Here is a 13,554-nt window from a genome sequence, read left to right as displayed (position 1 = left end):
ACCATGAAGTTTATATTTAAATATATATTCTCATTTGGGCTTCTTACCAATTAAGAAAATACAAAGATTACACTACCCAGCACACATGTAGATTAGGTAGACTTAATTTTTTTTAAATAAGGGCATAAGAAAAGTAAATATCATTTTCCCTTTTTGTTTTAAGTGAATTTTCATTGGGATATGCTGTTTTGTTTTGTTTTTTAAGACTTTTTAGTTGTCAATTGACCTTTGTTTTATTTATTTGAATGCATGCTAAGAATTGAACCCAATGCCTCACACATGCTAGGGAAGCCTCCACCACTGAGCCACTACCCCAGCCCTGGGACATGCTATTTTTATTTTTAAATTTTAATTCAACTTCTAAATATTAACTTAAAATGACCCACGAATCATACTTTCTAATGTAAAGTAAGAAGCCACCAGATTACTGCAATATGCTTTATTTTAACTTCCAATACCAGGAGCAAATTTGTTAGTCAAAAATAAACAGCACACCACACTTTGTCACCTACTGTCAATTCTTAATATTCTGTCCCAAACCAATGGTTTATTTTTGCCACACTGAGGTAAAGAACCAGGCTGACAATGAAGTATTCTTCAGTCTCTTCAATCCACACCAGCTCCGCATGCACTCTTCCTTCTGTATCCATGTAGTCCACATAGTATGTCTGTCCCAAGAAATTGGGACCATCTGAGGGGCAGGCAGCAGATCTCATGCAAACTGGAGAACTCAAGCACCAAAAGGGCTTCCTGTGTTCATCCAACAGTGTTATGTCCACTATAGAACAACTCTAAAAATAAACAATATTTATGGAAATAAAATGGCCTATTAGACGCAATTTTCACAGAGATGGTGACTCTATGTAAAACTGACTGGAAATCCTGCATGTGACATCAAAATTGGAAGACTATCACTGGCATTTTGTGGCCTAAACCATAATTAGTATTTCCTGCCTCATCATTTAACATTCACACTCATTCCAACACAGAAGGGGAGGCCTGGGGATCTTCTGATATGGTACAGAACTTTAGTGCCAGAGCCTGAGAGATGCAGCACAAACGCTGCCCCTGTCCACACAGTCTCACCATTTAGAGGCAACAGACATCACACAGAGGACACAGATGGTTGTGAAGTGTTTCCAAGAGCATGGGGACACGCTGCCCTGGAGAGCAGCAGTGATTCCTCCAGTGTCTCGATGACACCTACAGACTGTGGCCTCCTCTCCTGTAACAACCCCTGCTCTTTGAGGCTCTGAACTTCCAGCGCTTCCACGCTTGCTTCACCCGGACTCAGTCATAACCAACCTCATGCTCATCCTTCTCACTGCAAGGCAGGCCCTCTGTTGCCTCTGTGTCTCTCTCTCCGCTCACTTGTTCCCAGGTTTCACTATCCCCTGAGGGATCCCAATACCCACAGGGTCTCGGTACTCTCAACTCCTGCACCACATGACATCTATGGTCTGCTCTCCACTTCACCTCAGTCATTCCTTTCCAGGGTTTTACCTTTAAACAAATCATTCCCCTAAGGGTTCTCCTTCAAGATCAACACCGTTTCTATGTCTCTTTACCTTTCAGCTTATTCACAACCACTCCCATCATGGCTATCCTTCAGATTCACCTAGAATTTTCACACTGCAAATCACAACTAATTCGTGCATCCTGAATTACATTTAATGGGGGCACAACTAAATGTCAAAATATAATAAAATAGCAAACTTCAACAAGCATCATACATAATAAGCATAAGTATTATCTTATGAATTTTTGTTTTAATGACCATGACTATGCATATTCACATGTATGTGGATCACAGTGGAAATGTAAAATGACTTGAGAGCACAGTACATGCATCCTCACCCGCTGCCCTCCAGTTCTCCCTTATCAGGCTCTTCTCACCTACTTTAGACCTCCCTGTCCTTCTCTGAACTGATGATGAACACTTCCTTCGCCTCTCTTTCATCATACCTGAGAGCAGGTTTAGCCAAACTCCAGCCCTGGATGAACTCCATTATTTCTCTCTTTCTCTTTGGATCTGAGTGAAAAGCTATTCCAAAACCATGCTCAGCGTCACATGTGGATCCTGCTGTGCTGCTTTGGGGGCTCACTCACTCATCCCTCCCTTGTCCCTCAGCACCCTATTCAAGGTGCTTTGGCAGATAACCACTGTGTGGCAAATACCGTCTCCTTCCTCCTAAATCCTTCCATCCTTCCCTACCAATTTCCAAAAAGGCACTTTCCTTATTATCCCAGCACCAAACCCACTATGCCCCCACCCCCCCACCCCACCCCCACAAAAGGCCATGCCTAAACTCTCTCCCCAACACTTGGTATGTCTCAGCCTTCAGAACTCAGAGTAGACACTAGTTCCTTGGGGAAGTCTCCCTGACACTCCTATCTCCACAGGCCATAAGCTCAATGGAAGACAGTTTTTTGATGCTGTTTTAATGTGGTGGTTTTGTTGTGTTTTGGACTCATCTCACATGCCTGAGCACCTAGGTCAGTCTAGCCCTTTGTGGCCAATAAATATTTGCTGATGAATTAGCAAATGAATGATAAGTAAGCCCTGTCATAAGGCTGAAAAGAGTTCATTCTGCAAAAAGGAGAAAGAAAAGGGAAGAGGCACATGCACAAAGGCTGAAAGAATATGACACAGTGGTTGTACTGAGGACCAGTTTGTATGACCAGGCCCAGGAAGGGCAGACTCCAGAGTTGCCAGGGCAGGACTCACATTAGCTCCTATTCTCATAACAGGGTCAAAATCGAGTGTTTGGCAGACTATAGCACCCGTCCATGTGGGAATGCCCTGCTCTTTCATGGCACCAACGGCACCAAGAATCTATGCAGCCAGCTGCAACACTTCTCATCAAAGTAGCCAGAGCACCCTTCTTATGGGGCATGACCACCCACAACATGCAGGACCCAGGATCTTCCCATGGCAGGCTCTACTGACCTCAACTCTTCATGCATAAAGCAGAATGAGAGTTTAAGTTAAAACTTATGTCAAACTCTATGCAGATTTATAAGGAACATTAAAATAACATCAAAAAATACCAAAGCATGAAAGACAAGGAAAGGTAGACATACAAGAAAAGCTTACCAAAAGAAAATTCGTCAGAAATCCTGATAGGAACTGAGAGCAAACAGAACAGGGGAGTGATGTATCGTATATCACACTGATGACTGCAGCAGGGCGCCCTTTATAAGGAACTTGGACGTCTAAAGTGTCTTTGTAAAATAGTGTGATAACTGCTCATATAGCAACTGCCGTATGTGGATTGGTTACTGACATTCAGCCATTGTGAGCATCTTTGAAATGCATTTTAGCTGGTGGTGTGGGCCTATAATCCCAGTGACTCAGAAGGCTAAAGTAGGAGAATCTCAAGTTCAAGGCTAGCCTCTGCAACATAGAAAGGCCTTAAGCAAGTTAGTGAGACCCTGTCTCAAAATAAAAAATAAAAAATTGGGGATGTGGCTCAGTGGTTGAGCACTCCTGGGTTCAATCCCCAGGAGAAAAAAAATATATATATATCAAATCTGACTTATTTAAAAGGAAAAAAACTGATCTGCTTATACTGTTTTTAATGCTGACCCCAGCTCAAGATGTTTCTCACTGGCACCTCTACCATCCCAGCAGGTGATAGCAGCCACCACGCTTTCGAACTCACTCCAAGCTCTAGAGAAGAATTTTCATACGGAAACAGTGAAGTCCAGAGGATCAGGACTCTTGCCAGGACATGTCACTTCAAATAAGCAATGTAACAAGGCAACATATCCTCTATCATCTACGTTATTTTTGTTTTTTATTTTTTTGTCCTTAGCACTATAATCAGTTGGGTGACATACTTTCTTACCAGTATTTGCTCAGATGGGCATTTTAAGTGTTAGAAGGCTCCTTTCCAGAGGCAGTTTTCAGAAGCAATTTTTTTTACTTCTGTTTTTAATAGCTACGTATACCTAAAAACACTTTATATCTTATGCTCTTGTTTAAAAATAAAGGCTTTAGCTCCTTGAGAGCAACTTCTCAAATGTATTTTATTAATTCATTATTCCTATGCCTAAGCTGCATGACAAACACAAGGAACACATCATTCACTTGACTTCCTTCTTTGGGAACAAGGACAGCTTAGTCTTAGTAGTGACCCCATATATAAATGGCAAATGCAGATTGACCATGCCCCCCTCTAGCATAGAAGAAGGCACAGACTTTTGAGCTATCACCCTCCTTTCTTCTCCCAAAGTTCATCCGAGAGAAGGAATTCATAGGGGAACTATCCAGAGCCAGGCAGTCCACTGGCTACTTCAGGAACTCAGAATCCTGTTTCCAGATCAAGCTGCTGTGCCAGAAGCCTGAGTGCCTTGGAAAATCCACAGCAGCCAGCACCTCTGCCCAGAGCTCACTGAAGGGCCTCAGCCTCTGTGAGAACTGCTGTGAGGAGTACATGAGTACACTTGCTGCTGAAGTGCTATTTAGGGTTAGTTGGCCTTGCATACAGCTCCATTAGAGATGTTGTTTTAATAATAGAGCTGGAATAAAGCTTTGCTTCTTAGCATAATTACTATATTTCCCTTTGTCCCTTAGTGAGACTAAATGACAGCTTTCATCTTGTTCTAAACTTTCAGAAAACACATAACAAGTTATTTTCAAAGATTATGCTGGCCCTTTACAGAAGTCATATTTATATTCAGCCTTTCTTAGTCCACAAGGTAAATTTTGATTCTAATATTTTATCTTAGTACACATTTTTATTTTAGGCCCCCTCTAAGGCTATCAGAGGAAAATAAAAAGTTAGGTTTATGCTCTTAAAGACATGAAACAACATTCTTTTATGTGTGATAAACATAATATTTGCCAAATTTTAAATGTGCGCTTCTAGATAAATAGGATGAGTAAGACATTTCATTGTGCCAAATACCGTCTCCTTCCTCCAACATCCTTCCATCCTTCCCTACCAATTTCCAACACTAAACCAACTCCCATCCAAGTGGTTAACTTTTTATGTAACTATCAAAAAGACACCTGTATCCTGGAATAAGAATTTATAACTGCAGAAAACTTTAAGTTCATGTAGGAATGATGATGACATTTTGAGCAAATACTATTTTCCTGGTCCAACTTTCAGCTCTGCTCTCTCTCTGCAGAACAGACAGGTATTAAGAAAGTGGAGAGTGCAGTCAGCTCAACCCAAACACTGCTCTAGTCTAACTACACACACCATGAAGAGCAAAAGGTGCTTGATAAGAACTTGATGGAGGAATCAAGTGATTGTCACTGGCTTAGGGAATGCCCACAGATCTACAAGGACACTAGCTGGACACTAGCAACTCCATCACTGAAGCAAACAATACCCATGTTCCACTCTCCTTGGCCTCTTTGCTTGGGGATAGCTGGCAGCACTGCCCAGCTCATGTAAACTAGAATAAAAAGTCCAACACTTTAAAGGAAGCATCATAGATATATATCAACACCCTCGTTTTGTTATGCAGAAACCATGATACGAAGAAAAGGAAGCAACTTTTTTGTTGTTGTTGTTGTTGTTATTGTTTGTTTTTTTTTTACCTTTATAAAGCCATCAAAAATATTAGTTCTCCAAGCAAGGCCAACTTTTCCAATAAGAGGTAGGTGTTCTCTGTTATTTTTAAAATTTATCACAACCAGCTTCACATATCCATCTTCGATGCATCCTGAAAATAATTTAAGGTTGTTAGTTACTATATTAAGGCAGGACAACAAATCAAGAGTCTTCAGGTTAGCAGGTCCATAGGGATACTTATCATGATAAGTTCTAGATTTACCCAAGGACATCGGAACAGCAAATCCTGGCCCTGAACTGAGACTAGAGCCTTAGAAAAAATTAATGTGTATTCCTAGAAAAGGAGAAAGGGATGTTGAAGGTGATTCAGGACATGTACCTTGTCTCTAATGAAAAGACTACGTGAAGAGCCTTTGTCTTGATTAAGGCTCTTATCACTTGGTCAATACAATAGTAATGAAAACAGAAAACCAGAAATATGAAGCTTAAGGAAGCAAATACAGAAGAGGCAAAGAAAGACCATAAAATGAGAGGGAACAAGGATAACACTGCCCTGAGAAAGGAGAGTATAGAGAGCAGATAAACAGGAGGGAAGGGAAGAAGAACAGCATTCAAAATGAACATCTTTGCACATGCTCACAAATGAGTACAAGTCCTTGCACATGCTTACTAAAGTGCAAGGCCAAACCTTGCCTGGGCTCCTAACTAGCTCAAAGCTGAACACCAGCAACTCCATCACTGAAGCAAACAATACCCATGTTCCACTCTCCTTGGCCTCTTTGCTTGGGGATAGCTGGCAGCATTGCCCAGCTCATGTAAGGATGAGCTTCACAGATCCACTGAACACACCATGAAGAGCAACCATTAAGCATAGTAACACAGTAGCAAGATGATACAACACCTGAATAAGATGAAGCACAATTCAGAAGGCAAAGCACATGGGAAAAACAGAAGAGCAAATGTTCTTCGGCCCTAGGTTTAGTTATTTCATAAGACAGAATACAACAAAAGCCAAGTTGTCTTGGAACCAATGCCCTGTTACACAAATTCTATACTGTCTCCTATATCTGAAGCACAGCCAAAGGTAAAACCAATGTTTTGCAGGGCCCTCCTCTATAATAAACAATGTACCTTAAGTGGAAGATGCCACCAAAGGCAGGCATCCCATGTCCTGGGGAGGGGCACTCTTCACCTAGGTATTCTCTCTGCTAGCTTCTGATAGTCTCATCTCTGCCTCAACTATGGTGGCAGCCCACAATTCCCTCCCTGTTGTTGAGTAATTAACAAAAACTGTGCAGCTTCTTTCTCCACTGCCTCTAGGTACAGGATCGAATGCCAAACAACATTGTCCCTTCCCAAACAGCTCTACTGTCATTCGCAGGGCTGGACAGAAGCAGGCGAAGTCTGTGAAAAGCAAAGCTTCAGTAATGACATTCTGAATGGACCAGATGTGACTGCTCTGCTGTGCACTACTGCACAGCTATGAGCAAAGCAAGAGAGGCCTCCGACTGGCATGGCAAGGGCAGGCCTGTGTGCTAGCAGTAAGTAGCAGAGCCATACAGAGCCATCCATTTCCATTTGACTCATCCTCAGCACACCAGAGAAAATGCAATCCTGATTCAACAACCAATAACATCTCAATGGCAACTGTCTGAGCTAATACACACGAAATCCCTGCAGGAGGCAAACCTGCTGTTATTTGTTATTACCAGATATCCTACCATTTCAAAACAATCATGATGCTGTGGTGGCTTCAAAGGTCCATGCTCTTTTTGCGAGTCCTTCACGCCCACTTACATCTATCCTACATACATGGCTGCATTTCAACAGCCCACACAGGAAATGTGTGGGTCAAAGTGGCATAGGTGGCACTTGGAGTACTTGTTGCCTACCACTGAATTCAGCATTTTACATACAGTAGCTTAAAAAAATGCTTTGAAATATTATTTTAAAAATAATGCTAGTAATTATGTTTTATAGTTTTCTGAATTCATAGATGAGAAAACTTATGGACAAAGGTTAACAATGATTTGTTGAAAGTCCTCCCACTAATAAATAGCAGAAGCACAATTGTTTTGTTGTCTAAAAGATTAACACATACAAAAAGGGACAAACAGACTTACCTATTGGTTTTTATACTAGCTAAGAATTTATAAGGGGGGCTGGGGATGTGGCTCAAGCGGTAGTGTGCTCGCCTGGCATGCGTGCAGCCCGGGTTTGATCCTCAGCACCACATACAAACAAAGATGTTGTATCTGCCGAGAACTAAAAAACAAATATTAAAATTCTCTCTCTCTCTCTCTCTCTCTCTCTCTCTCTCTCTCTCTCTCTCTCTCTCTAAAAAAAAAAAGAATTTATAAGGGTAATTCAAATTCTCATGATGCTTTGTTTACATATTACTGCCAATAGAGAAAACCCTACCCATAAATTATCAAAACAAGATTCACTGGGGAATCATTTATGGCTCCCTCAAACTTTTGACAATTTTTCAATCTGTGAGTCTCACACTCACCATTTCCCATTCTCAACCCTCCATTTAGCTAGGTAATGAGTGCCTTGATTGCCCCTTGATGAGACAAGCATACCTATCATGGTTTAGACATTAGATGTTTCCTAAAACCTCATTTGTGAAAAAATATAGGAAAGTTCAGAGGTGAAATGATTGGGTCATGAGTGTCTTAATGTAATCAGTGCATTAAACTGCTGACAGAGATTAACTTGGTGGTAACTAGCGGAAGGTAGGGTGTGGCTGGAGGAAGTGGGTCATTAGGGATGTACCTTAGGGGTATATATTTTGTTCCTGATGAGTTCGACCATCTCTGCTTCCTGGCTGGCATGACCCAAGCTGCTCTCCTCCTCCACACTCTTCTACCATGATGTTCTGCCTCCCCTTAGGCCCAGTGCAGCAGAGTCTGCCCTCTAGAGACCAAGACCTCTGAAACTATGAGCACCAAATAAACTTTTCCTCTTCTAAAATTGTTCTTATCAGGTCTTTTGGTCACAGTGGCAAATAAGACTGACTAAAACAATGGCCCTGCAGACCTGAGGTCAGAAGTGAGCAGAGGATGGGAAAAGCCATTTTATGGAAAATGCAGTGCAGAGAAGCCCTATTCCTTGGGGCTGGCAGAGGCAGAGCTCTAGAATAAATGCACTAATAGGTGATGTTTTTTGGAGAGAAGCCACCGAGTGTGTACCTCAGGTGCAAATATTCCATCTGTGCTCCTGGCAAGACACTGGGCTTCTATATCCACACTACATTTCTGTACTCTTTAAACCACTCAAGATAAATTTTACTGTAGGAGACTCCAACTAAAACCTGTAGGTACATTAGACCATTCCCCAATGCACCAAATAAAACTAAAGGCTCACCATCTTGGCGTCCAGTATCAATGCACATATAAGAATGATAAGGACACGATTCTGAACAACGCCTGGCCATATACTAGCTCTATAACCAAGGTCAACTTGCAAGCTTCATAAAATAGGCTTACAAATAGAGAGCATCTGAGAAAGTTTTGTGAGAAGTAGTGGAACTAGTAAGATATAAACATTACAAGGAAGCTTATTATGCCAGGCTGCATGTGAAGTACCTTATGTGCATTATTAGAACAAGAAATCAATCTAAAGGGCCAAGTCCACTGTCAAACAGGTAGAGATAACCAAGTTCATGGATTCAAGACTGAGTAATGTTAAGGTATCTATTTACCCAAATATACTATTGGTATATACTATACTATTGGTCTGTCTTCTATTTTTGTGAGATAGATATATATATATATACACACACACACATACATACATACATACACACATACACACACTCATACACACATATATATGTATGTGTATGTGTGTGTGTGTGTGTGTATAGTATCTATTTACCCAATCTACCTATAGATTCAATGCAATCACAATCATAATTCTAGCAATCATTTTAATAAACACTTTATAAATAATACTTATAAATAATTTAAAATAACAAGATAATTCTAAAATCCACATAGAAATCCTAAGGACCTAAAATACTCAAAACTATCATGGAAAAAAGAAAAGGGACTTCAACACTTACAATAGAGCTCCAGCAATCAAGACAGTGCAGAACTGATTCAAAAGACACATAAATGGATCAATAGAATACATGTCCAGAAACAGAACCACTTTTATAAGCAATTGATGTTTTATTGGCACATTACAATTGTATATAATAGTGGGATTCATTATGCTATATTCACACATAATTTGATAAATCTCATTGCCAGTACTTTCTCTTTTTCTTCCCTACTCCCTCCCCTAATCCACTGACTCTACTATACTGATCTTCTATTATTATTTTAATTAATGCATTATAATATATATGATTCAAATTATGCTATGTCTACAACTACTTCCTGATGACCTTCCCTCCTTCTGAATCCCATTCCTCTATACTATTGGTCTGTCTTCTATTTTTGTGAGATGTATATATATATACATATATACACACACACACACACACACACTCATACACACATATATGTATGTATATGTGTGTGTGAGTGTGTGTATATATAGTATCTATTTACCCAAACTACCTATAGATTCAATGCAATCACAGTGAAAAAAGAATATATATATGAAAATTATAGAATACTGAAGAGACTCAAAAAATTTATAAATGGACACACACACACACACACACACACACATATATATACTTATTCTTTTCTCTCTCTAGCTTCTGTATACGAAAAGGAAACATTTAGCCCTTTTACTTTTTGAGTCTGGCTTATTTCATTTACCGATGATGCTCTCCAATTCAATTCATTTACCTACAAATGACATAATTACAATTTTTCTTTCTAAGTAAAACTTCATTGTGTGTATGTATGTGTGTGTGTGTATATATATATATACATGCATACATATACCACATTTTCTTTATCCATCCATCTGCTGATGGACTAGATTGGATCCATAAATTGACTATTATAAATTGTATTATTATGCATGTGTCACTACAGTATGCTGACTTTAGATGTTTTTGATAAATACCATTTCTAGTCTTTTGAGGAATCTCCATATTGCTTTGCAAAGAGGTTGTACTAATCTGAGTTCCCAACAAAAATGTATAAGTATACCACTTTGCCCATCCTCTCCAGCAATTATTTTGTTTATATTCTTGATGACTGACATTCTAACTAGAATGAGATAAAATCTCAATATAGTTTTGATTGGCATTTCCCTAATTGCTAAGGATATTGACCATTTTTTCATATATTTGATGTCCACTTGTATTTCTTCTTTTGAGAAATGTTTTTACATCTTTTGTCCATTTATTAATTAGGTTGTTAGTTTTTCTGGTCTTCAGGTTTTTTTGAGTATATATTCTAGATATTAATCCCCTGTCAGAAAAATAGCTGTCAAAGATTTTCTCTCATTCTTGTTTCCTTTCTTGCACAGATGCATTTTAATTTATTTCCATCCACTTATTGATTCATGGTTTTATTTGTTGAGATTTAGAATCTTATTAAGGAGGTCAGTGCCTGCTCCCATATATTGGATTATTGACCCTATGTTTTATCTATCATGTCCATTGTTTCTGGTCTAATTCATAGGTCTTTGATCCACTTTGAGTTGATTTTTTGTGCAGGGTGACAGAGAAAGGTCTAGTTTCATTCTTCTATATAAGGATATTCTGTCCTTCCAAGCACCAGTTGTTAAAAAGGTTATTTTTTCTCCAACTATGTTTTTGACACTTCGGTCAAGGAACAGATGAGTGAATTTATGTAGATTTATCTGTGTCTTCTATTCCATTCCACGGGCCTTCATATCTGTTTTTATGCCAATACCTTGTTGGTTTTATTACTCTAGCTCTGTAGTATAGTTTGATTATGTACTGTCATGCCTTCATCATCACTCTTACTGCCTTGGCTATCTGGGTCTTTTATTCTTCCATATGAATTTCAGGACTGTTTTTTTCTAGTTCTATAAACAAGGTCACTGGTATTTTGATCCCCATTCAGTGCATCCCCAGATTGCACTGAATCTGTACATTGCTTTTAGTAATATGGACATTTGACACTATGAATTCTGCCTGTCCATGAATGGGGGAAGGGGTCTTTTCATTTTCTAAGGTCTTCTTCAATTTCTTTTTTCAATGTTTTCAGTATTCTATAATTTTCATTGTAGAAGTCTTTTACCCCCTTAGTTTGATTTATTCCCAAAACTTTACTTTTCATTGAGGTTATTATAAATGAAATAGTTTTCTTGATCTCATCAAATTCATTCAATAGGAAAGCTATTGAATTTTCTATGTTGAAAATTTTGTATCTTGCAACCTTCCTGAATTTGTTTATCATGGGTCATTTAAGTTTAGGACCATTCATCAGCAAACAGAGATACTTCAATGACTTCTTTTCCTATTTGTATCCCTTTAATTTCCTTTCAGTTCCCAATTCCTTTTGGCTAGAGTTTCAAGAACTATATTGAATAGGAGTGGTGAGAATAGACATTTTTATCTTGTTCCTGATTTTAGAGGAAATGCTTTCAATTTTTCTCTGTTCATAATGACCTTGACTGTGGGTTTGCTATACATAGCCTTTATAATGTTTAAGTACGTTCTTTCTATCCCTATTTTCTTCAGTGTTTATTTTCTAACATTAGAGGTGCTTGATTTTTTGAAAAGCTTTTTCAGCATCTATTGAGATGAACATGTGATTTCTGACCTTGATTCTACTTATGTGATAAAACACATTTATTGCTTTGCATGTGATGAACCAACCTTGTACCCCTGAAATGAATCTAACTTGATCAATTGTGCTTTTGAATATGGATGCTAATATTTTATTGAGGACTTTTTGCATCTAAGTTCATCAGAGGTAATTGTCCGTAGTTTCTTTCCTTGATGTGTCTTTATCTGGTTTTGGTATGAGGATGATACTGTCTTCATAGAATGAATTTGGGGGGTGTTCCTTTCTATTTCATGAAATAACTAGTGAGAGCTGAAATTCATTATCCTTTAAAGATTGGGTAGAACTCAGCTGAGAATCCATCTGGTATAGGCTTTTCTTTGTTGGAAGGCTTTTTATTACTGCTTCAATCCCATTGCTTGCTATTGGCTATAGGTTTTCTATATTCTCTTGGTTCAATTTGGGCAGTTAGTATGTGTCTAGAAATTTGTCTATCTCCTAGATTTTCCAATATATTAAAATTCAAGTTTTCAAAGTAGTCCCTAACGACCCACTGTGTATCAGAAATGTCTGTGGTGAGATCTCCTTTTTCATCTCTAAGCTTGATTTGGGTCTTCTATCCTTTGGTTATTTTGACTAAGGGTTTATCAATTTAGTTTAATCTCTTCAAACAACCAATCTTTGCTGACATTCATTCTTTACATTTTTTACTCTCTATTTTATTTTTCTACTCTGTTCTTAATTATTTTCTGTCTTCTATGGTTTGGGGATTGGTTTATTCTAGCTTTTCTCGGGCCCTGACTTATATCACTAGATTACTTGGAATCTGTTCTTCTTCTTTTATTTTTTTAATGTGGGTGCTTAATGCTATAAAATTTTCTCTTAGAATTGCCTTCATAATGTCCCAGAGATTCTAATACATTTTATCATTATTCTTATTTGATTCTAGAAATGTTTAAAATTTCTCATTTCTTCTATGATCAATTCTTTGTTTAAAATAGAGTATTGCTCAATCTCCATGTTTTTATTTGGTTTTTATAATTTTTTTCTTGCTGTTTATTTCTAATTTCATTTCATTATGATCTAATAAGGTGCAAGGGATTATATTGTTTTAAGGGGTTTTGGTGCCTTCTTTTGTTTTTGTATTTGGAAAGACTTGCTTTGTGACCTAAGATATGATCTACTTTGGCAAAATTTCCATGAGCTACTGAGAAGAATGTGAATCTTGCTACTATTTAATTAAATAGTCTAAGGATTTCTGTTAGGTCCTTTTGAGTTATAGTGTTATTCATGTCAGCAGTGTCTTTATTATGACTTACTAGTGTGAGGGATATGTTGACATTGCCCAGTATTAC

At 38.4% G+C, this 13,554-nt stretch overlaps 1 protein-coding gene across 5 annotated transcripts in view; it reads right to left on the bottom strand.

The window, feature by feature from the left end:
- Positions 1 to 468: 468 nt before the first annotated feature.
- Fbxo15 (F-box protein 15) overlaps positions 469 to 13,554 on the bottom strand; it is a 64,274-nt gene continuing 51,188 nt past the window's right edge. For 4 of the 5 annotated variants that reach the window (XM_076837064.1, XM_076837060.1, XM_076837062.1 and 1 more), the window contains 2 exons: positions 5,558 to 5,682; positions 469 to 791 (listed from right to left, as the gene is read on the bottom strand). In XM_076837064.1, the coding sequence (XP_076693179.1) occupies positions 522 to 791; positions 5,558 to 5,682 (395 nt within the window). In that variant the 3' untranslated portion in view covers positions 469 to 521. Of the gene's footprint in view, positions 792 to 5,557; positions 5,683 to 13,554 lie in introns of those variants that run through there. The other variant, XM_076837065.1, reaches the window with a different exon arrangement.

This window comes from Callospermophilus lateralis, chromosome 17 (genome assembly GCF_048772815.1).
Source record: "Callospermophilus lateralis isolate mCalLat2 chromosome 17, mCalLat2.hap1, whole genome shotgun sequence".
In the NCBI taxonomy this organism is placed as follows: Eukaryota; Metazoa; Chordata; class Mammalia; order Rodentia; family Sciuridae; genus Callospermophilus; species Callospermophilus lateralis.
This window is presented reverse-complemented; position numbering and strand designations above follow the sequence as displayed.